This window comes from Gambusia affinis, linkage group LG02 (genome assembly GCF_019740435.1).
Source record: "Gambusia affinis linkage group LG02, SWU_Gaff_1.0, whole genome shotgun sequence".
Classification (NCBI taxonomy): Eukaryota; Metazoa; Chordata; class Actinopteri; order Cyprinodontiformes; family Poeciliidae; genus Gambusia; species Gambusia affinis.
The window spans coordinates 24,048,189-24,073,166 of record NC_057869.1 but is presented as its reverse complement, the minus strand read 5'-3'; the positions used below and the strand labels follow the sequence as shown (position 1 = coordinate 24,073,166).

At 39.4% G+C, this 24,978-nt stretch overlaps 1 protein-coding gene across 1 annotated transcript in view; it reads right to left on the bottom strand.

The window, feature by feature from the left end:
* Positions 1–24,978, bottom strand: part of LOC122841692 (E3 SUMO-protein ligase PIAS1-like) — a 79,764-nt gene that overhangs the window by 8,616 nt on the left and 46,170 nt on the right. Inside the window, exons 3-10 of the mRNA XM_044135234.1 lie at positions 6,673–6,757; positions 6,442–6,580; positions 6,220–6,354; positions 5,211–5,316; positions 3,065–3,138; positions 2,651–2,811; positions 783–919; positions 288–534 (exon numbers count right to left, since the gene is read on the bottom strand). Of these exons, the coding sequence (XP_043991169.1) occupies positions 288–534; positions 783–919; positions 2,651–2,811; positions 3,065–3,138; positions 5,211–5,316; positions 6,220–6,354; positions 6,442–6,580; positions 6,673–6,757 (1,084 nt within the window). The remainder of the gene's footprint in view (positions 1–287; positions 535–782; positions 920–2,650; positions 2,812–3,064; positions 3,139–5,210; positions 5,317–6,219; positions 6,355–6,441; positions 6,581–6,672; positions 6,758–24,978) is intronic.

Genomic DNA, 24,978 nt, shown 5'->3' with positions numbered 1-24,978 from the left:
TTGAGGTCACGCTTTAAGCCTCACCACAAAAAACTGCTCTTGAAAAACATTCCCTTTAAGTACTAAGATTCTTTAGGATACAAGTCATTTAAAGAACAGTGATTTGTATCGCATATTTTCACCGTTGAGCAAACGGTGGAGAAATAGTAAAACTAACAATTCCAACTTAAACATCATCAATTAGAATGTGTCATGGCAAAAATAAATCAAAATTTCTACAGACATTTATCGCGAGAAGTGATAAACGAACCAATAAACGTGCACCCCTGCTTCTGAGGTTGACTCACCCTTTGTTTATGACGGGCGGCGAGGTCGGAGACAGAGACGGACACGCTCTTTTGACTGGAGGAGGAAGTGCTGCAGAGGAAGGTGGACGAGGAGGAGGAGGCGGCGGCGGGGAATCCGGTTCTTCTTCGTCCGAGGAGCTGTCGAGTGTCAGGTCGATCACTTCCAACTTTTTGCTGTGGCTGCTGTCGCTGTGGCTGGAGGACGAGGAGCTGTGCTGATCTGAGCCTTCAGACGTCCGACAGGAGCCTGAGGGGAAGCACAGAAAAAAAACAAACCTGGAGGTTCTCTAAAGCTCAGAAAATTCATCTGCTTTGCTGGTGCTCTATTTGTTGGCATAGAGGCAGTTTATTCAGAGGTAATATTACTGGCGATTTGGCAAATTAAAATGAACAATGCAAACCAAGTAGCGGAGGATAAACGTTAATCTGTTTGGTTTTCTTTTATAGCACCTTTTTATTCCGAGCTGAATTGGCTTCCCGTCCCACAAAACTCACCATCCAGCCCGTTGTTAAGGGAAGCTGAGGAGACCTCCTGCACTTCCTTCTTAGACCTCATGGGGGCCCAGCTGCCATCCTCCTTAAACTGGATCTCATCACAGTCTGAGCAGCTGTTCAAGATCTCTACAAAAAGTCTGGGAGAAGACACAGGCAGGCACGGATTAGCTTAAAATAACTCATTTTAAATAAAAATCTGAAATCAACAAGACGATCTTAATCGTATTTTGCTTTTTCTAAAAAAAAAAAGCATCTTCCAGACCGATGCAGCACATTCTCTTGCAAAGTTCGCTCAAAACGTACGGGTAGAAAGGAAGTGACAGGCTTAAAAAAAAAAACTAAAAAAAAAACGGCCGCAGATCAAAAAGGTCTAAAAGTCTCGGCTTTAAAGAGGAACAGAAATGCAGCGAAGAAAAATGCAGCAAATGGGAACAAGTTGTCTCTTTGTGACAGGCTGTGATGAACAAGTGCCTGAAGATCCCATTTAACATTTAGTCCTTTTGTAAGAATCAGCCTGTCACTGAGAGACGGTTCGTCCCACTTCCTGTGACAAATATCAAATATAACAGCTTGATAGACAGAACATTTTAGCAGCAGCAACTAATTGGTGGAAAAAAATACTTTATTTAATAATAGATCCAACTTAAAATGGGTTTTGTCAAAAAGTGTAATGGTGCAATGAGCTCATATGACGAGACATTTACATGGTATCCTTATTGTACGAACGAGACGAGATGAGATATTATCAACATTTTTGGGAAAACGAAGACTTCAGTATATAATGTGGTTTGCAAGACCTTCTCAAGTAAAGAAAATGAACAAGAATTTTTAAAAATTGCTCTTTTTAGTGTTTTAAGAAACAGAATAAAAGTTTGGAATTAAGAATTCAATAAAAAAAAAAAGAAAAGATAAATGACTGAAGTTCACTATGAATTTGTGGCAGTGATAAGACCTTAAATATGGAAGCAAGAAAAACCAGAAGTGGAAGAAAAAGGAGAGAGAAATGGCAAAGAAAGAAAGAGAGAACGGAAGACAAAAGAAAGCAAAAACAATCAAAGAAATAAAAAAAAAGAAACAAAGAAAAACAAAAAAACAAAAGAAGCAAAGACAGAGAAGATAGAGAACTGTGGAAAAATCTAACTTTTAGACCATCTGATATAAAATCTAGTATTTTCTACACTCTAACGTTCCTTTTGTAAACATTTGCAAACTGCAGAGCAACCATAAACATGTTAAGTCACCTAAAGATCAAACTTGGTCTTCATCAGGGTCAGTCTGTTCTGGCAAAATACTCCTCTTCTGCACCAACTTCAACTCTGCAGCTTTTGTCTCTCCGTCTTTCCCTTGTTTGTATGACTTTTCAAATTTTGCCTTTTCTTTTTTTTTTTTTTTAAGGTCTTCCTTTGTAAAATGCATCTTTTTTTCCAGGTGGACTTGTGACTTTGCTGATTGGTGGATAGATGCTTGTTGAGCTCAGCTACAACAGAACCCAGACCTCAACGAGGTTGACCCAGGAGTAAAATGTAAAATAAAGCCCTTTTAGCCATTTTCCAAAATCAGTTCATCCATTGTGTACTGAATCAATTCATCACCACCTACTTTTTCTTTCTTGTTTTCTGCACTGAATCCTTTTTACTAAAAGCTTCATGCATAAAGATTTTCTTTAAGTGCTGCACGAAGACAGGAGAAAAGCAGTCAAAATCTAAGTTAAGACACTTGTTTTGAAACAAATTCAAAAAGCGTCATGCCACATTTATTAGAAGATTTCAGGAAGCAAAGTCTGGTAAAATAATGGGACGTTTCAGAGAGTTAATCATCACATCTCCTCCATAAAACTAAGAGGCTGCTTGAGTCTTTGTCTGACTTACCCATCGATGATAAGATGCTCATAAGGGGCCTTCTTGTCACAGACAGGACAGACCCAGGTGGGCTTCTTCTCATTCATCTGGATGTAAAGCGTGGCGTCGAAGCACTGCAGATGGGAGCACGTCAGCGCCCTGCACGGGATCATCAACCGCATCTTCCCCAGCTGCACCGCGAGCGCACCAACGGGCGGCGAACCCACAGAGGAAACACGCAGCACGGATTCGGGGCGAATTACACTCTCGAGTGCCATAAACATGTCAAAACCGCATGACAACGCAGGACGTTGCTTAAGAAGAGTTTTGCCGACAACAGCTTGCTGAGCAATATGTGTGTTGGCAAGACTAGATTACTAAATGTTTTTTTGTTTTTTTTTTAAACACAAGATTAAGCGTCTGAGGAGCAGGAAAGCTGGTTACCGGGCAGAGCAGGGACACACGCAGGCTGGTTGTGGCTATTTCACTGTCAGGGTCCGCTGTCAGCTTCTCTTTGACTGGAGGGAAGAGGAAAAGGACAACAGCGCTGTATGAGTCAGTGAGAAACAGATGGATGGAGCTCTTCTTCCAGATGTGCTCGCTCAGTCACTGTCAGACACCAGGCCGGCGCTGTGAATGAATTCAGGAGCTCTTCACGCTGCACCGCCACCTTCAGGCACATTTTGAAACTCTTTGTTACCGTCTGGCTGGAGCAAAAAAACAACTAACTTACTTTGGACTGAGGATGTTTTCCATTTGTTTAACATACAAAGCGATAAGTCAGACCAGTGAAAGACGCTCGAGTCACTTCCTTCATGCGACCAGTTATTCTCTGAACCTACGGCAAACTGGCCTGAAGACTCTTTTTGAAGGAATAAGCGTATAAAGTTGGAGATTGTTGAAAAAACGTCAATGGTTGTACCTACATAACGTAAGAGCTAAGAATGAAACACAATGTAAAAATGTGTAATTCAAGCCAATATCCAAAATTTGATTAGAAATTGATATAATTAATAGTGTATTACAATGGCCTACCTGTTAAAATCCCTGGGGATTTTGGATGTAGAAAGATTTCATAAAGGATTTAAAAGTTTTTAAGGTGCAAATTCAGTAAAAAAGAACAAATTTGTTTGGATGACAATATGATAAAACAGAAAATCTACAGTAACCTGATTATTACCATGCTGGAGAAGCTTTGATAAGTTCTGTCTCATTTCTTGTTTTTGTAGACTTTTGTTGATATCCATTTTTTCGAGCCATTACATTGTAGGACAATTATTTCCTCAAGTTTTGGATTCTGTGCAGCTGACAGGATTTTTGCTCTTACTACAGCTGTTATGACGCATAACCGTGGATGCGTGCTACGAGACGAAATGAGTTAATACATTTAGTGTCCCTATGAAATAATCAAGTATTTTCAAAACTAAATTGAATCGAATAAGTATCTCCACCCCTAAATTAACACTTTTTTTGACCTTTTCATTTAGTCTCAGCATTAGGCGTCGTGTCCTTCAGTCTCTCTCTCTCTCTTTTTTTTTTTTTTTGCCTGACCTACTTGGCGCTGGGATTCTTAATGATGGAACCCAGATTTCCTAAGACGGAGGGAAGGCCAGGTTGTACGAGAAAAGAAAGCTACAGGGTTTGCGTTCTTATTTATGTCTGCAAATTAAAGCCTCACAATGAGATCCAATGGGCGGCAGACCAGGCTGAACTTTTCGTAGCCTGGAGGTAAGGATGCAGCGGAAGTGACGTCGGCTTTGGGGTAAAGAGGGAGCGCCAATAAATCTTTTGTGTTATTGGTGTCTCTGCTTCTTTCTCTGCTTCTTTCTTCCTGTATCAATGCTGGTCACTGATACAGAAAGAACGGTGTAACGCGAGGCGACTGTTATGCCTGGTCTTTTTATATTTTAAACAAAAACTATAATTTTTTGACGTTTTGTGTTTTCATCAGTTTATTATTATTTTTTTTTATGCATGTCCTTTTTAGTCTTTTGAAACACAGATCCTGACTGTACTGGTTCTGCTCGGGGTTGTGCTTCCAGGGTGAATTAAGGTTCTGCCTCCAGGTCGTCGTGACTGTAACGAGAGAGAAGACCGAGGAGCAGAGGAGGGAGGGAGGGCGGAGCTGCATGTGTGCATGGGAAGCTGTCCGCCATGATAACCAGGATGAATGGATTAAATCTTTTAAAATCCAAAACCTGACGTTTTAACAAGTGCAGCAAAGTACTGGATCAGAAACAGATCTGTAAACTGTAACTGTCAGAGGAAATGTAAGACGTTCACAGCTAATTAAAATCTTCCCATACGTATAATCGCATAGCAGAAAAAGTTGAACAGCAGCTGGTGTAAGTACATTTCTGTTTAAATCTCCTTCAATGCACAGACCGAACCACAGAAAGAAAACTCCCAGCTCCCATTTAGTCTTTTTAGTAAGTTTGATTCAACGTGGAGATTAGATCATTAGCAACTTCTTCTTTTTTTTTTTTCCCCCAGTGTCGAGGACAGATTTTAATCAGAGCAGTTTTAGCCCTAAAGCATTCCAGCTTATCGGATCAGTTCATCTGTGAAGAGAGAGGACGGCGGTTCTTACTGAGCGCTCTGGAGTGGTCAGGGTTTCTGATGCCTTTTGCCCGCAGTCTTTGTAGCAGCACTGTGGAGGACTGCTGCTTCACCAAGTAAACCGCCATGGAGTAACTCTGCACACACAGATTAAGACTCAACATCAGTCACAGCCAGGAAAAGTCAAAAAGAGCTGATTTGCAACTCGTTAGTGTTGTAAAAGCTGCCTTCACTGGGCGGAGGATGTGTTGTCAGGATACGATTTACTTGATCCTACTTTAAGTAAAACTAGGATTTTAAAAATGAACATGCAATTTTTACATGTTAAGAATTACATGTTAAAATTTTTAATATGTAATTCAAACAATTACAATTCAGCAGGACCTTAAGCTACTAAACAGCCAAAATGTGTTTCACTGGTTTTGTCTGGTAATCAAACTGTGAAAGGCCTAAATGAACGGACCGAGTTTTTGTTGTTATTATTATTTATTATTTCTGAAAACTAACAAACGATGACGGCAAAGGGGAACATTCAGGTTGTTTAAAGCAAAAAGGAAAAAACAAATATTCAAAATAAATGACATATGAACAGTTTTTGTGACATTTTTATGTTAAGAAATTTTAAAAAATTAATTTTAAACTTTCAGAGAAAGAAAAGGGGATAAAATGTGATGTCAGAGGATTTTTAGTTACATTTACCAAAAATGTAACACAAAAAAATGTAAGAATGAAGCATCAACAAATGCTTTTTAGAAGCATTTATTGAGGCTTGTGTATCAATAAAAGTTGATAGACAAGCATCAGTTTTTACTCTCTTTTCTATAATTACTAAATTTTCTTAGCATAAATGCTGCCTCATACCCTCTGACTTTAGTTGGCTGTGCTATGCTAGCTTGAGAAGGAGCTTGATGAATTTGACCGACAAAAACCAGCAAATTTGAGTAAATTATTTTACCTTACATTTTATAATAATGATTAAAAAACATTTTGAAAACCACTGTCCTAGGCACTGAGAAAGGACAGATGGGTTTAGCTCCTACCCGTCCAATCTCTGCAGTCCACGATACCACGATGGTGTTCGGGACTGTGGTGGACAATCTGACAAGTGAAGTAATGTTGATCGGCCGGCTCGGCCGCTTGGGCTCGACGCCATTTTTGGTTGGAGGAAGATAACCCTGAAAATCAGAAAGAAACGTGAGACTCGCGGTAAATCTCATGAGACGTTTATGTCGGCAGACGGCGAGTCAACCAGGACTCCTCACCGGCAGGTTGCATGGCTTCCCGTTGACTTTGACACAAAGATTGGGAGGGAAATGGTCTTCCTGAGGACAGCTTGTCTCCGACAGGCAGAACCGGAGCTGAACCTGAACTGAGAAGTCACATTTGGTCCCCGAGATGTCCCTGTGAGGAAAGGCAGCGATTATCATCAGCACAACCTTACACGTATGTGGGTTATTATTCAACGGCGGTGCCATAAACAGCGTTGTACTGACATAGAGCTGCTGATCTGCTGGACCTGCTGCGGCGTTAACGCGAAGGCGAAACACGTCTCCTGAAACCGCTGGCTGTTGTCTGACGCTGCGGAGAAGCAAAGACAGAAGAGAAGGTTTACTAGTCGTGGAAGTGACGAAACTCAACTTAATTTTAACTTTAAGTAAATAAAGAATACATGTAACTAAAAAAAAAGTGCCAATTTGATGGGCAGGGTAGGTCAAGATTGAGAAAAGTTTAAACTTGAAATAATATTCAATAAAAAAAAGCCACGTCACATATGCATGTACTGTCTTAAAGACCACACATTATTTTTTAAAGCCATGTTTTCTTTCACCGTTTCCAAACATCCTGATTTTACATTTGCTGATAAAACTCTGCTTGATTGATGACTTCAATCTGTGACTCCTTCTGCTCATGAACCCAAAACTGAGGCTAAATAGCAAACAGTAAGCCGAAAAAGAAAAGGCAAGAAGAGAGCGAAGATGTCTGCGCACAGCGGGGTGCCGAGATTTTCATTCTTGAAGAAAATCATTATGCGGTTGATTTCATCTGCAGTGGAAAGACCTGCTAACGAGCGGCTGGATGTCAGAAAGAGACCTCTCACTGAGGTGAGGATAAAAACCTGCTCTATTTATAGGCCCACCCACAGGTGATAGAAATAACCGGAGCTCCTAACCCCGGCCAGCAGGTTCGTAAAGTTAGAGAATAAGTTAGCGTGGGAGGTTAGCGAAAGACAAAGAGGTGTTCTGTATTTAAATATATTTGGAAAACTGAGCTACAACGGCCGTATTTTACTTTTCTGAGCACTTCTTTTACATCCAGGGGACTGAAGGAGTTTTGTCTGGTTCTAAAACTTCCTCAAAGGTAAAAGTTTTGGAATAATTGTCTCACAGAGGCTTTTCACGAGCTGCTGAGTCATCTGGGTCCTGTGTCCTTATGCTTCTTTCAGATGCCTGATGATTGTCTTCTGGCTAAACCGGTGCATTATAGAGAAAGCATGAGCATCCTGGCTTGGGCCAGGAAGTTTTTGGTCTTTATAAGAGGACAACTTAAAGAGAGAGGAGCTAAAATGAGGCTTTTCGGTATAAAATACAGTTCGTAAATAACTACGGAGACACTATGGGTTCCCTCATTTGACAGATTTTAGAAGATATGCCAAACTATTTTCAGCCAGAAAAGAAACCAAAGAGAAAAGAAAAGAAGCCGCCTCACAGCTTGGGGCATTAAGAATGTGGAGCATGCAGAACGCAAGCAAGCTGAGGCCGATTTGTCCAAAGGTGCAAAAGATTTCAGTTATTACTCAGTTATTACTCACCAACAGTGATGGCATAGTTACTTTGAAAAAGTAACTTTAATCGGACTACTGATTACTTCTTGAAAAAGTAACTTAGTTATATTACTGACTACTTGATTTGGAAAGTAACTAAGTTACACTAAAAGTAACTTTTTAGTTACTTTCAGCAGCTGCTAACAACAACGCTCCACCTCCTGTGAAAATAACATTGAGCTTTGCCAATACTTTTTTGTAAGCTATTTTATTATAGTAACATCAACAATGTGTCTCCACTGATAAGATTGAACTGAAGAGGAGATTGTACAAAAAATAACTGTTGTCTGGAAAACTCTAAGAAGGATTTTAAAGCCCCCCTGCCCCCAGCCTCCAGGTTCTGCGTTACGGCCCTGCGTTTGGTGTCACAGCACAGAGCTCCTCCTGCAGCTCCACAGCTCAGATGGCTGCACAGATTTGTGACACTTATCTTAATATTAATAATTATAATGGCGTTATAAGAGCAATCCACATGATGGATTGCTCTTATAATTATTGGCAACTACGGACACATTCATTCGTGGCTGTTTTCACGTTTATTGCGCTGTTCATATTGGTCTCGATTTTTGCAGTTTTCTGGAGCGCAACACGAAGCTCGACGTCATTCAGAGGTAATATATTAACTTGACATTAACAAAGACACAGTGGGACGGATCATCGGGGAAATGATGGACAGGGAGACACTGAGTAAAACTACCTTAATGACGGACAAATTCTGGGATTTATCATGAGTCTCTGCTTATTTCCAAGCCCAAATGAGCAACTTCACGTTCAAAAACGAGCCCAAAAAGGCCAACCAGCCACTCATTAAATCTGCAAGCGACTTTAAAAATAAATGAAGCCCAAAGCCGCTTGTAATAATCGGACTTGGCGACAGAAACTGAAAATAATTCCAGTTTTTCCACCAACAAAATGCGCATCTCCCTCCATTGTTTACATTTCTGTCGCATAGAGACGTCGGTCACTCGACAAGACGAGTAGAGAAAATACGATTAAATAACAAAAGAAGATAGTAACGCACAGTGATTTTGATAAGTAACTGTAGTCTGACTACTGGATTTGAAATAGCAACGCGTTAGATTACTCGTTACTGGATAAAGTGGTCCGACGTCAGTAACGCGTTACAAATTAACGCGTTAATGACATCACTGCTCACCAACACGTTCACACTCGTTTCAAATGACTGCAGCTTAAACAGCATTTTTTAAGCTGCACTATTTTAAAACGGTATGTTTTTTTTATTATTACTCAGAGAGGCAAGTAAACATAATGTGCGTGTTTTAATGAGAACGCTGGAGTACCCAGAGAGATCTCTTATGTACGGAAAGATGCTGGGAAGAGAGAAAGACTCTGGCTGGGATTTGAACCGATGACCTTCTTTCCGTAATGTCAAAAACGAGTCTCGACAGAGTGGAGCTGAATCTCACACTGTTCTGGATGAGAATTAATTCTTCCTGTGTGTGTAGCTGAACAAAATTAAATTTTTTAGACATACCGTTTTATAAACTGAGTTTCTTTTCTGGAGAATAAAAAAAAAAAACATTGCAAAACTTGTAATCTCTGCATTATTTTCAATATATTGCATGAACTAAAACAATGACTTTGACCACGTAGGTATTTGTGCTACTACTAAATAAATTTTATTAAACTCGAACCTTTCACATAATTCTGGAAAGCCAGTCCAGAGCCTGTGAAACTGCACGGTACATAAACACAAACTCTCAGCAGGATTAGGTCCATGCTGGTAATTTCTTTCCATGTAGGCGTTGAGGGGGCTGAGAGCTATAGTTCCTGTGGAGGATTTAACAGACCAATCCTGCTCCTTCTACCATCAGTCGTTCAACATGCGACTAATTTTCCCAGTAATGACCCATCTCGCCTCCCACTCCTTACCGTTTGTGTGCAACACATTTAACTTTACATCCATGTCGCTGCGTCCTTTGAGCTGCAGCCTGTGTGCTGCAGAACAAACACAAAGCGTGAGTGTGCTTTCGAACAACAGCCTCTCTCTCTCCTCTCCGGGCACACAGGTTATAAATAGAAAGTGCTCTCTCTCCCCTTCTCTCTCTTTCTCTCTCTCTCTCACTCTCCAATCACTCTGAAACTCACCCTCTTGTCTGTGGTAGTGGATTTTTTATTTTTTTTGCCGGTGTTTCAGTGTGCCTGGCCAGGAGATCTAAGATGGACTCCTTCATCTCCAGACAAAACTTAGACAATGGTTTATTTAAGATGTAAACAAAATGCTGGATCAACTTGATGATGAGGAAATAATAGATGCATTAAAAACTGTGATTTGGAGCCACAAAGCTGCTCTTTCTCTCCCTATTAATTACACTGAAATAGGATCTGTCACATTTATCCCCTATTCTACGAAACTCAAAGTCCTCATGACGGTGCATGCTTCCCTAAAAGGAGAAATTATAAGCGCTTCCTTTGCTGTTCGAGGGGAGGGTCATCTTTCTCAGGTAAATATGAACTAGCTTGAGAGTCCGCTTAACTTCGTTCTACATAAACACCAGAAAAATGGAGGCTTTTCGAGTCCAAAAACAACAAAATCTGCCTCCCAGCTGCTCTGAAGCTCATTAATGAAGAATGTTGTTTACAGGAGAATGACAGGAATAACCACACGGGATGATGGAAAGTAGCGAGCGGACAGCGGAGTTTAAAATCCGTCAGCCTTCGGACTGATAACTGGGCTGAAGAGGCGCTTTGATGTGGTAAGTGCATTTTTCAGTCGTCGCCGTTTCACTCGGCAGCAGAAACAAACTGCATCCAACATTAAGCTGCACAGAAAGCAAAGAGTTTATTTTATGTCCACAGGATAACCTCTGTACCTCGTCGAAACCCGGGATCCATGGAAGCACTTTTTCACGTGACGCACAAATAACTTCCCTTCCTCTGTTTTGTTTTTCCCGCACTAACGCAGGGCCGGAAAACATTTTAATCAAATTCCTAAAACCCTGGACAGCCGATCAGCTGAGCTCGGATCAGGAAGCCAGCCTCTAAATTGAACCGTGGCATCAGGTGTTCAGCAGCAGACAGACATTAACATCAGACACCAGAGACAATTTCCACCCTGGCTCATTATTAATGACCTGCTTCCTTTCCCTAGTTCAGGTGTTGCTCCTGTAAATCAGCACCAGCTTTGGGATCTAGATTTTGTTTTTAAATTCCTTATTTGCTCTAGATTTTAAATAATGATTAGGATAAATGTAACTGAGGACAGAAGCACAGATATCGCTTTGTACCTCCCAATCCACTGAACCTTCTCTTTGCACTCACTTTGTTGTTACTAAATGAAAATAATTTCCTCAAAATCTCTAATTTTCTTCACTTAGTGAATAAGTTAACCAAGCATAAATGTAATCACTTGTTTTTGCTTAATACCACTAACAATTAGCACATTAATAAAGCGGTGCACATTATTCCGGGTACACTCCTGGACTGACACAACTTTAGATTATATCAGCATATGCAATCACTCAGGACAGAGCATCAGACATTTATTCTGTTATTTGTCTCTACATTATTGTGTGAAACACGGATTAAGAAACCTGATTCTTTGTGTTTTGTTTTTTTTCTCTCCACAAAAACTGCTCCGGTGTTAAGCCAGGGCTGACTATTACCAGCTTCTGTAAAAAAAAAAAAAAAAAAAAAAAAAAAACCCTAACTATTTCCCAGCGGAAAAACATCAGTTTTTCTTTTTGCATTTACCTGCAGACCCTTTTATAAAATGTTGTTTTTAAAAACGGTGCGTACCAATGCTCTCTCTAATCGTAGCTGGCACTTCTGATTATTTATGAGCAGTGCTGCAAATGGAGTCACACACACCGTCTCACACACCGTCTCACACAGCGTTCATTAACACCACCTGGTGACATTAAAACAACCCAGCAGTCTAAATGAACATTGCGGATTGTTCCGAAAACAGTACGGACCCACACATAATGTGACAAAAGATGATCATAAACAGGAGAAAAAAAATAAATGAGTCAATGGTTCTGTGTTATTCCAGTAAGAATCTGGTTGTTTCATTCTTGTTGTGCCTCAGTGGTTTTTTCTTTTTCTTTTAATGTTGTCGTTGCATGCGCTCAGGTTTGATTTGCCTTGGATCACTCGCACACCGCACTTTTAAGAGCATACCGATCCGGTTGGACAATGTTGTGCCGTTACGAAAGCTGCTTTCTAGGCAAACAGACCAGACTCTGATTAAAGCGGACTGCACAGGGCTGGTGAGAATGCTCCCTTAAAACGTTTAATGACATTTCCAGGTGGTCCAGAGTTCACTTGTTTGGCTCACACCAGACTACAGATGGCAGACTTAAAAGAAGCCAAGAAAACCAACTCTGGTCCGCATAGCAGTGATGTTCTTATCACAGCGTCGGGCCCGTGGTGTACTGACCGCTGTACTGATGTTTTATGCTGCACAATCATTTTTATGCATATACTGTAGTTGCTAGCCTCTGGAAAGCGTGTTTGAAAGTGAAGCGCTTTAGTTGAATTTTCCACACATCAGTGAACAATTTATTGACCGGATCCCGAGTGATCAAACTTTTAAATGTTTATGGGGAGTCTGCGCACCAGATCTCAGCAGAGGTCTGCCCCTTATAAATGTGCCCAAACCAACTAATAAGATGTGGAGTTTGCATAACATTTTTACTAAAGCTTATTCACTTTTTTTTTTTTTTTACACAGCAACTTTCTCGTTCACCGTACAACTTCTCATGTGAATTATCCAACCCTCCTCTGTGAGTAAAAAAAAAAAAAGAAGGAGCGAGCCGTTTGCTAGCTTCTGGCTACCGCAGCGCACGTTTTTGAGCATTCTAACAACGCAAGAAGCACACAAGCCCGGAAAGTTTGGGCTGCTGATTTCATTCTGCCTTTAAGAGAAATTGCATGAGCTAAACTTCAGAGAATGTGCTCCACCGTATAGCCCGTTGTCAGCACAACAAAGCCCAGCTGGAGTTTATTAACTTGTTAGTGGCTTTGCTACTTTTTTCTCTGCACCACAGGCACAAACACACAAAAAGCCCGCCAGGCATTGTGCACCGACACAAGATAAAACAACATTCAGCAGCAGAACAAAGCCAGAAATTCTTTCTTGTGTCAGTCAAAAGTGAAATTCTGACGCTGGAAGGATCCACAACAAAAGGTCAGATCTGGATGTTTCGCCCACACTTCAACACGATGACAACTAAAAATGGTTCCACAAACGTTCCTTGCTGCCCCTCTGACAGCAGTAATTACCTTCATTATCTGCATATGGATGCTGTAAAGTAAAAAAAACTGACAAGGCTCATTTAGGGCCACGAAGGCTGGCATTTAAGGTGTCTGGGCAGTCAGCTTGCTCTGCAATCTCCATTACCAAACGCAGAAGGCATTTCAAATCGCCTTTAGGCCATGGCTTAAAAAAAAAAAAAAAATCTACATGGACATCATTGGGGCCTGCCCATAGCAATGCATAAGGAGAGCAGTGGCTGACTTGCGAAGCAAGTCAGTCACTGCCTCCATGCATTGCATGGCAGGCACCTATTGTTCTACACCCAATAGAATGTCTCTTTATTATTATTATTCTTAACTTCTTCTTCCGTCAACCGGAATGCGGCTCGTACCGCTGCGAGCCCACCCACAAAAGTGGTATCAAAACGTGCGGCTCGATCCCGGGAGGTGTGCTATTATTTTTGGTGGGATTTGGAGTTACCATGGCGACGTAAAAAGCAAAAAACGACCCCAAAATCACTAACGAGCTCACCAGGTGCATCTCTCGTCGTCAAGGGGATGAGGCAACCAGTAAATCCTGAAAATACCCTATTTTTGAGGATTTTCTGTGTAAATCATAACTTTATGTAGAAACGCCATTCAAACTTCATTTTGTAGATACGTCCGTGATCTCTTTTAAAGTGAAGACAGCACGTCAATATGTATTATGGTTTGTCCACAACTTCTTTCAAAGCGACCCAAAGTTTTTGATTTTTGGAAAAATCAGAGTGTGAAGGCCGCTCCGCTAGAGTGAGAATCAGAGTGAAATTTTGACCCCAAATCATTTTTTAACTCGCCCTCACGCTCACAAATATTGCATGATTGGTATGAAACTTGGTCATGACATTGATACGCGTGCCTGCTCCGGTCAAATGTTTTCTAAAATTATCTAGCGCTTATAGTTTTCTCTCCAGGTGCTTCAGAGCAAAGTCATGCGCCAGGGTAGCAGACAGATCTCACTGATTCACTTCCATGTATTTCTGAAAAATGTCAGACCTTGGCACACACTTTTTTTATCTCATCGCTGTTAATACTGTGAGTGAGGTAGAGATATGAATGGCGGGACTATGTGAGACGACAAATAGCCCTCTCATATGCTTCAAACGGTTTTCGAATATGTATTACGGTTCCCGAACGGGAAACAGTTTTTTGCAATGCTTTTTTTAGTCAAACTGGCTGGCTCAAACAGAGAATTGTCTCCCCCTGGATGTCTCACTCACAGCTGGCAGAGAGGATTATTTACCATGGCAACGGAACCCAGAGCAGGGAGAGCTGCTTAGGACTACAAATACGCATCACTGTAGTTCGAACTACTAGTTCAGTTAAAACAGAGGAGGACTGAGCTGGCCTTTAGAACAACTTGCTGCTATGGGCTGTATATAACTCATTTAACCCAGTCACTGTTACACATGGGATGAGTCTAGCCCTTTGAAATGAAGCTTACTGAAAATTTCAAAATAAAAGCCCTTGAAAATTTTTACATCAGGTCATTGCTTTTTTGAGCGTTATATGACTGATTTAATCCAATGACTGTTACACATGGGATGACTTTGACCCTTTCAAATGAAGCTTAACAAAAATTTCAAAATAAAAGCTTTGGCAATTTTTACATCATGTAATTGCTCTTTTTGGCTTTATGTAACTGGTTTATCCAAAGCACTCTTACACATGGGATTAGTGTGGGCATTTAATATGAAGCTTACTGCAAATTTCAAAATAAAAGCCTCAATATGCCCCTCTGGACAGTGCACGAGGCGGTGCAATGATATCATTCTGCATTATCTGTTTATCCGAGGTTAGGGTACTGCCTTGCGCAGCAAGGCAGTTCATTAGCATTAGCCTTTTAGCTTAAATAAGCTATTTTCTATTTTTTAGACTTATTAGCCATGTTTAGTATACTTTATGGAGTAAGTAAATGACAGTAAACATTCTAATAATACCCCACATGCTACTGAAAGTATTCATGCTTACATTAGCATATTTGCTCATTTTAGCTAATGCACTTGCTTTATCATACTGAATGTTGCATGTCCAGCTTACTTAACATTCTTGTGATTCTCCACATGCTATTGATTACATTGCGGCTTTCTTTAGCATCGATGCAAATTCTTAGCATCAGAATGTTGGGTCCAAACCGACGGGCACACTTTGGCAGGCCCCAGTTAAATTTCTTCAGGAATTTTCTAGTTTTATCTTTCATTCACTGCAAAAAAACACCAAAAAAAACCCCAAAACAAAATAAACTTTTGAATGAATCTCCAGAGGAGGAAAATACTTCTTTTTGCAGGAAATGAACGAAAGGAGTGGAGCTGCAAATGTTTACAATTTTAAAAAGGGTCGAATGTGTCTGATCAAACAACTCGCGCAGTTGATGACGAACCAACTCAGACAGAATAATGCAGGTTTAATAGGCTCGGAGAGATGGAGGCCATTCACAGCAAGCTGTTTATAGTTGAATGCAGCCAAGGCTCTTTTTGTTGATGTTCATTTGCTGCGAGAAGGCGGAGTTGTTGACAGCGAAATGAAAATTTTAGCTGGAGGAAGGTCGCGCAGAGGTCAGAGTACGAGCCAGTAAATATCAGCTTGTGTTTTCGTACACAGCGAAGTGGTCAAAGGACTGTGTATAGGAGACAGAAATACCCGCCATGACGGCCTAAATAAATTACATAACAAAACTGTATACAAAGGTTTCTGTGACCTAAAAATGTAGATTCATTTCAAAACTTTTTCCACCTTTAATGTGACACAACTGAAACACAAACAAATCTGTTAGCTGAAGCTAGTTGATTAATGTGCACACAGTGACACAAACACTTTACTGGTCCTTTTCAGTAAAGTATCTGCTTTACTCACCATTAGTGAAACCAATTCACTAACGATGAATTAGTTTCACCAAATAAAAAAATAAAAACATCTCCTTTGGGGTCTCCGCAGAACATCATATCAGACAAATAAAAAAACAAAACACAGAAATGTGGATTTAATGAAAAGTTTATGTTTAAGACTTGCTAACAAGTTATTTTCAGAAGACACTTTTAATCTGACAGACCAGCCCCAGCTGATCACACGTTCTCATTGATGGACGGTAGCACAGGGAAAAAAACAGTTATCAATAATTGGAGAAAACGTGAGAAAACGGACAGATTACAAACACCAAACGGTTCTCTGAAACTGATGAAAGGACTATGAGCAAATTGGTGAGGGACGCCGACAGCAACACTGAAGAAGCTGCAGGACTTCTTGGCAATTACTGCTAATGTTCTTCATACTACGTGTGATTACAACAAGCTCCTGAAATGTTTGTGTGGAGATATTTTGCAACGCACAGTGGGAAAATATGACCAGGTTAAGATCTGGTATGCTGGCAGACTACTAGCATAATGCACAAATTAAAACAAAAGCTTATTCAGCAAAGTATGAGATTAAGGGGGTGCACACATTTATGCAACCGGGTCGTTGTACCTAAATTACACTATTATATTCCCACCTCAAAAAACGAAGGTGTGAAATAAAATAAACAAAATAGCGTGTGATAGTTGTAAAAGCTGGACTGTGTTATCTTACATTAAAAACGTTTTTTTATCTTCTATTGCTTTATCTTTTTTCTTCCAAATATTCAAAAGAAGTATCTAAAAAATCTGTAGCCAAAAGGTGAAACAAAACAGTTTTACTTTGTCTTTTTTAATTGTTTTGTACAATGCTATATGTAGGCCTGTCGCGATAAACGAAAAATCGATTAATCGTACGATAAATTAAAACTATCTACGTCATTTTAATTATCGGCGTTATCGTCTCTTCCAGCCTTTTTCTCTTTCTGTTGATGACGCTAAATGAAAAAAGGCTCAACTCAGCGGCTCTCCACTGATCCTCCCTTCCTCATTTCCTTAGTGTAATGTCCAGCGCACACGACACCATCTTAGTGCTGTCGGTCGATTGTCGGCCCATTTTCAAAATCTGAGATCACACATTAGCCAACAGAAATCCTAGGTATAACGGTTCGATCGGGTTCGATGTGCCGACAGTGGGCACAACATAATGGCTACAAGTCCAGCTAACTAATTTTAAAACCGGGCATTAATCAATGCTTTACTACAATCTACCTGCAACGCATGTGGCTCTAGTGTCAGCGTAACGTCCTGACTGAATGAAAACCATTAGAACCGATTTATGTCACGTTAACGAAGAACAGCTGAAAAGTTACCGGGTTCATCAACGTAGCGATTTCGTTCCAACTCCTCCCCTCGTCATTTCTATATTCTTTGTACAAAATGTTTTATAAACATTAATGTTGTTTCCACATATTATCTCCAATTTCCGCTGGATTTGGGTTGCGCCGTTTCAGCTTTTTGGGATTCCCCTCTGTAATTTCCCCTCAGAAAGCAGGAGAATCTGCGCTTTCTGATTGGCTACCTGTCACATTCAACAGGCTGCGTTAACAATCCGAGCGGGGAAAACACCTGATTTAGATCGGAGCGCCACAACGATCTAGCGTAACACACCACACACTACAGGATGATCACAAGCCACAATCTTAGAAAGATCAAAGTTTTATTGCATCAGGTAGTCGATGTGCCCATCTTCTCTATTTAAATCTAATGATTACTGAAGGGCAATATGGTAAACAGACTTTATAATCTGCACTCTTTTGGTTGAATGCAGTATTTATTTACACTTTGGCTTTATGTTATTTCGTTTTTATTCAAGTACATTTTTGTTAATGGAGACTGAGAATCAATTTTATTTTTATTTTTGGTTGTTTTGTTTATAAGTTCCAGTGTTGGGTGTTCTTTTGAAAATAAAGTGCATCCATCTTTGGCAGGAAATCGCATGCATTATTACATCATTTCCATTAAATCTGTGTTAAAAGGTCTTCAAACAATACTATCGTCTATCGCAATAGTTTTTTGAGACAATTAATCGTTCAGCAAAATTTGCTATCGTGACAGGCCTAGCTATATGTATATATACCTGTAAAATGGCTCACTAAATAAATTTTATAACATTTTTCAGAGATTCTGATTTTCATATACCAGCTAATGGAATAAGGATTCAAGCCTGAAACTTATGAATTCTGTAAATAAAGGGACCTATTGCCATAATAACCTTTAAAAATGACTACTCCAGACTTTTTAATACTACCTGGAAACCCTGGATTTCATTCTTTTGTCAGCAGCGGAAGCACAAAACAAGACGTCCCGCGGTCACGTCCTGCTATTGTTACAACGAACCAGGAAAATGATCAATATGCTGCCTTTGATTAGATCTACTCTGTGAACTTTAAGAGTGAAATTTCATGTGGACGGCCAGACCTCATATTTGAGTTTAGGATTCAATAATTCAAAACTGATACAGCTGCACTGAAAGCTGCATCAGCTGCTTTGATGGCAGAGAGCTGATAATTACATCCTGGCAAGTTATTTCACAATACAATAGCTAATATGACTGGAGGGTGAAACTGCTTCTGAACTCGTTTAGAAAACTTGGCATCGGCCAATCAGCAAATCACAAGAGCCGCAGGAAGAAAAACAACAAAGTGTCTTAATAAAATAACTTAAATCTTATTTCATTAGCAGTAATAACCTCTCTCTAAAGACAGCCTGTCGTACTAATAGAAGATATGATTTGGTTTTACTCATTTCCATTCTTTTGGTTTTTCCGTTTGTGTAATAAAGTAGAATATTTTAAATATTTAAGGAAATTGAGGAATGAAGACGTGGATTTTCTTCTTTCATCAAAATGGACTCAGGCATGAAATAAATAATAGAAAAAGAGAACAAGACTTTAGACAAACCCTACTTAGCTACAGGCCACGGAGAAAACTTTACAATGCCCATTTGCACGGCTTTAAAGCTTGATAGGACTGATTTACTCCAAACCGCTTGTGGTTTTTGTTTTGGAAAGAAACAGCAAACATCTGTCGTCAACGGCGATTAAAACCAAATCTAATGTTTATTATCTTAACTGGTGGAAAACGTTGCAACTGAGTTGTAAACCAAACATTTTCTGTTGCTGAACAAATGCTAATATGGCTATTTTTATAATTTAAGGAATCTTTTTTTTTTTTTTTCCCCCCTTCTTGTTTAAAAAAATGTAGTTTTTAATGTTAATTACAAACCCTGGTGCTTATGATTTTGCCCTAAACTTATTTCTCTAATTAGATGTTCTGCCCACCGGCGCACTGTTGGCTTATCAGATAGTTTATTGACACAGTCCAACTCCCGACTGTTCAGAGATTGTTTATATTGCACTCCAGCAGCCACAGTGGAAGATTGGAAATAAACTATAATCACCTGATTCAGATTCGGGTGATTCTAGTAGGCGGGTCAGAATTTTCCCGATAAATTATTGATTTCTTCTTACAAACAAAAAGCTACAGCAGAACTATTTATTTATTATTTAACTTGCTTGCATTAATTAACATTATATTGTTATTTTTTTAATTTTACTTTAATCTGGTGGGAGTGAATTGTTTTAAGAGCAGCAGGAGAAGGCAGCAAAAACAGACGGCCGGCCCCTAGAACGTTGGAAGGATGGAGAATACAACTGAGGGTGGGCATAAAATTTTTTAATGAATCAAATAATACAAAATTAATATTTTATTATCATTAACCTTGATTTCACCAGGGAAATCCCACCGAGATTAAAAATCTCTTACAAAAAAATAGTTCAAATCAACAAAACTGGCAACTTAAACTTAAACAATAAAATCTGTCTATGTCTTAAGTAGACATAGACATATGTAGGAATTAAAATACGACTACTTTCATGAATACAGGCTTTGTAATGGAAAAAAAAGAAGAATGAACTGCAGAGAGATGAAGAAAATGACTCCTTCATTTAGGCCCAAACTTTGTTGAGGAAGAAATAAGAGAATATCTCACTGCCCAAAACTCAGATTACCCAGAGCCAAACCGTCAGGAAATTACAGAAAATGCTTACCTCCACTATAAAAGCATGCAAGGTTTATTTTGAGAGTCCAGTGTGCCACCAGAGAGAGTAAGTGATTTTTACTTATATAGTGCCTTTTGCGGATTCAAAAAACTTCACAAAATGCTTCACCGGAATAAAATAAATGATAAAATAATTAATAAAAAGCCTGTAAAAATAGGAGAGCATTTGGTGTCTGTGTGTATTCATTAAATGAAAGATGCAACAGCAGCATTTTTACTTATTTTTATTACTACTCAGTAATTCCAAATCTAATCTATTTTCTTCGATTGTTTCTTGGGAGTTTCATTTATTTTTGTAACATTATTACACGTTATTTTTTTACACATGACATGATGTATATTTTTTTTACAGTGCAGTTATGTAATTTACATGCCAATTTGACATTAAAAAGAGATCTTTTTTATTTTATTTATTCTGTTCTAGCTGACCTCCAATAAAGCATTCAATGGACATTCATTCATTGAGCCATAAAGTGCCTCCATTTGAGTGGTAGGTGCAGACAGGATTGGTCACAGACACTGCAGGAGTGAAAGAGAGAGGTCAGAAAGGTCAGGAAGGTCAGAAATTTAGCGGGAGCAGAAGAACCGATTAGCCACTTATAGACTAACGTTTTTCTTTAATACTGACATCAGAATTACACAACCCTGCATCCTGTAGAGTTTTTTTTTTTTCCACCAAAGTGAGTCCAGTTCTAACTCGGGTCTGGAGAAAATGCTGCTGTTTTAACAGCTTCTATAAAAACCCAGCTCTGGTTTTCCACTGCTAGAGTCGAGCTGCAGCTTCACTGAAAACGCCTCGTTGAGTGAAACATCTTGTCTTTTTCTCTGTTTAATTCATAAATACCCTGCAGAAAACTACAGGAGGAAGAATCTAGACGTCATTTCATCTACGTTCAGCATTTCTGGTCATCCTCTGAGTGAAGCGATAAATCTGTGACTATATGCAGCTGTTCAGATTTTGGCTGCCCTTGGTCTTAATTGTTTCCAGCTGAGGCTGAACTCCTATATTGTTATTTATTTTTATGTGTCGTGAACACACCACAGGATTTCAAGAGTACAGTGGTGCTGTCATTATCCCGTCACAAACAAATCGCTGCAAACTAAATAAATAAATAAATCACATCTACTCAACATCTTACCATAAAAAACTGTCATAACTACAGAGTGTTTTCTACCGACTATTCTGTCAGTGAGAGAATAGTTTTCAGACATACTGATGGGATTGTTCCACATAACATGCATCATAAGACATAATGCAGACTGCTCAGCTGACTAAAGCTTAAATAAAATAAAATATAAAATCCTAGCGAATAATAATAATAATAATAATAATAATAAAGAGGGTTGAAGGTCCAGACTGGACAAAAACGATCAATAAAATGAGTCGACTTTGATGGAGGGGAAACGCGCAATTTATTCTAAACTTTTGTCCTTTTCCGTAAGATATGCTGATTTAATCATCGTGTGTGTGCTTAATGATAGCCATAATAAGGCCTTTTTCTTTAAGAAGGACAGCCAACAATGTGGATGAGACAGCGTGCAACCCGTGAGGTCGTCATGGTAATCAAGGAGGGGATGGAGGAGCTAAGACCATCGAGCGGAGGATGCTGGCAGGGCTGAGCTGTGGGCTGCCTAACCTTTATTCCCCAGAGTGATAAGACTGAGCAGAGAGCACAGGACTGCACCACAGGGAGGGATAATGACACGGTAAAGGGGGGAGAGGAGAGGAAGATGGTGTGAGAGTGATAATAATTACATTTATATGCACAGAAGAAACCCGGGTATTGAGACAAATCAGTGTGAGGCAGGAAACCTGAGAACATGCTCCGACAGAGTGCTGTGTTTCTCCAACTATAAACTTGATGTATACGCAGAATTAAGCATTCAAGCCCTCCTCTACATGCGTCTAGCTCAGCGATCATAGTTTAATCTCATGGGTTGTTTTGTTTGTTTGCAGCAGAGGCCGTTTTAGCATTGAAAACTCATGTCTGACATCACATTTGATTAATTTTTTATTTTTTCGGGAGGTTGTTTTATTGCACATTTTCATTACCTCAACTGGTTGTGGGAGAGAAGCTCATTTGACACAAATCCAGTTTTATCTTTAAAAAAAAAAAAAAAAAGACCCAGAAGCATTCCAGTCAAATCCACTTAGCAAGAACCTACAAAAAAGCCCCAGTTCTTATTAAATCCAATTTAGGGACTTAGAAAATATCTTAGAAAATAGCGCAAGTTACCTAAAGGGGCAAAAATAAATTACTGCCTCCGACCAGTGAAATGTTGTTAAAATTTAGGCAAAGAGTAATGTAATCATTGCCCAGTTAAAGGGGCAGATTTATGAAGCAGCTGCTGTCGGGTACTGAGAAAAAAAAAAAAAAAGAAGAAGAAGAATCAGAGCTTGAGCTGGAGAAAAATCAGTCCAGCCCTTTCATTTGTTACCCATCTGTAGCTAGAAAAGGGAAGGTCATTTTATTTATATAGCAGATTTTCAGAAACAAGGCAATTCAAAGTGCTTTACATGAATTAGAGGAAATACAAACAAAATAAAAGTGAGAGAGAAACAAAAGAGTTCTCCACAATTTATAAACTAATCACTTAATTTCTCTGGGTAAACTAAAGGAACAGAAAAGTATTGGTATAGAGAAGACGCACTGATTGCTTACATTTATGGAAACCACTCACAGACCAACACACAACAGCATCTGTACACGCTCTTATGTTACATATTTTCATTTAATCGTTATTTTTGTACAAATCAGTATTCACTTCGATATAAAGTTCCTGATTGAAAGTTAGCAACAAAATGGTTAAAACACCCAAATAGGTGACCAATTGTTTTAGGCTCCGTACCTTCATAATTTACCTTGTGTTCCAGTCATGGCATAAACTTTTGTACAACCTACTATGACATTTATTATTTCACCAGAAAAGAAAATCCAGAGTAAGAGAGGCAGCAAATAAGGATAAGGGAGATGGGGGAAAAAAAAAGCAACAGGAGACAAAAGAATGGGAAGAGAGAAAGAAATCAGCAAAGAAGAGATGCTCTGGTTAAAAAAAAAAAAAAGATGCAAGTAGGAGAGAGAACAGCAGCAAAAATATATGCTTTATAAATGGGACTTAAACCTGGTTTAGAAGGTCTCAGCTATGAGGGCCGAAAGGGTTCATCAACTCAGACCTTCTCCTTCCGGCAAACACAAACATGTAGTTTCATCAAACGACGTACAAAATTCTCCGCCGAGTTTTGTTGCCTTTGTCAATCATCTTTTTGTGCTTCTCTGAGACCAGTAAGTGCAACACATGCATTATTTATCGGAAAGTCTGTTTCAAAAATATTGTAAGTGACAATGCCCGATTCAAATTCAAATAAGGAGAGGGTGGGTTCTGCAGGCACAGGTGTACGCCTGCGTGATTTCATCACTCTACATGCAAATTTCGACCAGGGATGGCCATGGAGAGGAAGGAGAGAGAGAGAGACAAAGAGAGAGAAAAAGGGGAGGCGGAGAAGGAGGGAACACGTGCAGGAAACGGGGAGAAAGAGAGAGGAAAAGTAAAGGAGAAGGATGGTGTGATGACAAAGCTGCAGGCGCAGTGTTTGTACATGCATCTGCAGGCAAATTAATCACAAGCCAGCCTCTTACTCCATTAAAATGCTAATGTAGGAAAATCTAGACATTTTCATATATTTGCAATATATCCCAGAGCCCAAAGATTGTTATTATGCTAAGTACAGGCTGGCTGCTGGATGAAATGCAAAGACAAATCTAACCAAGATAAAACCCAGATGAAACGTCTCTTAAGTAATGAATTAAAGCATAGAGAAGAAGGACGGAGCAACATTGAAACTATGAGTCCTCATGCAGTCAGACAGCAGAAGACTCTCAGTGATTCCCGAAGTGCAGCAGCTACTAAAAAAACATACAGTTACAGTAACTGTATGTTACAGAAGAGAGGATGGGGGTTGTGTATCGTGAGATTTTGGGCAACAATCTCCTTCCCTACACTCAGAAAGGGGTCAGTAGCTGACCCAGCCCATTTGGATTACAAATGTGTGCAAAACTTTGTCAATATTCTGCAAAATAAATAAATAAATAAATAAATAAATAAAAAATTAAAAATGGCAAATTCTGAGACTCTGTTAAATAACTAAATTTAAACCATTTGTGAATAAGTTTGTTGATGATTTCAGTAATTAAAAAACTTGCTGCGTCATGATGCTCCAACTACTTCCTGTCATCTTCTACCAGCTGCAACATTCGGTTATTCATCATGTGACTCGTGTTACAAAAAAAAAAAAAAAAAAAAAAAAAAAAAAAAAAAAAAGTGTTTCCGTTGCACTTTTGCAAAAATAAACCAATTTTGATACGGCCAAAAAAAAAAAAAAAAAAACTCATTCTAGTGACAAAACGTTTCAGCCAAAATCAAGTTTGTTTTTTTTGTTTGTTTTTTTTTTCAAAATTGGTGTGTTTCAATTAAACAAATTTGTTTCTAAAATCTAAACTTTTTTCAGCCTATATGGTCAACGGAAAACTCAGCTACTGACCTAAACGCACAGAGAGCAATTAAGGAGTGACACCCTTGGAAGAATTTCAAGGTTCTGGAGTGGCCCGGCCAGCCTCCAGACATGAAACCAATATCAAATCTTTGGAGGGAGGTGTGACTCCATGTTGCCTAGCAACAGCCCCGAAACATGAAAGATCGGGAGAAGGTTTGTAAGGAGGAGTGGAGCAAACATCCCTGCTGCAAACCTGGTCGAGAACCACAGGAAGAAA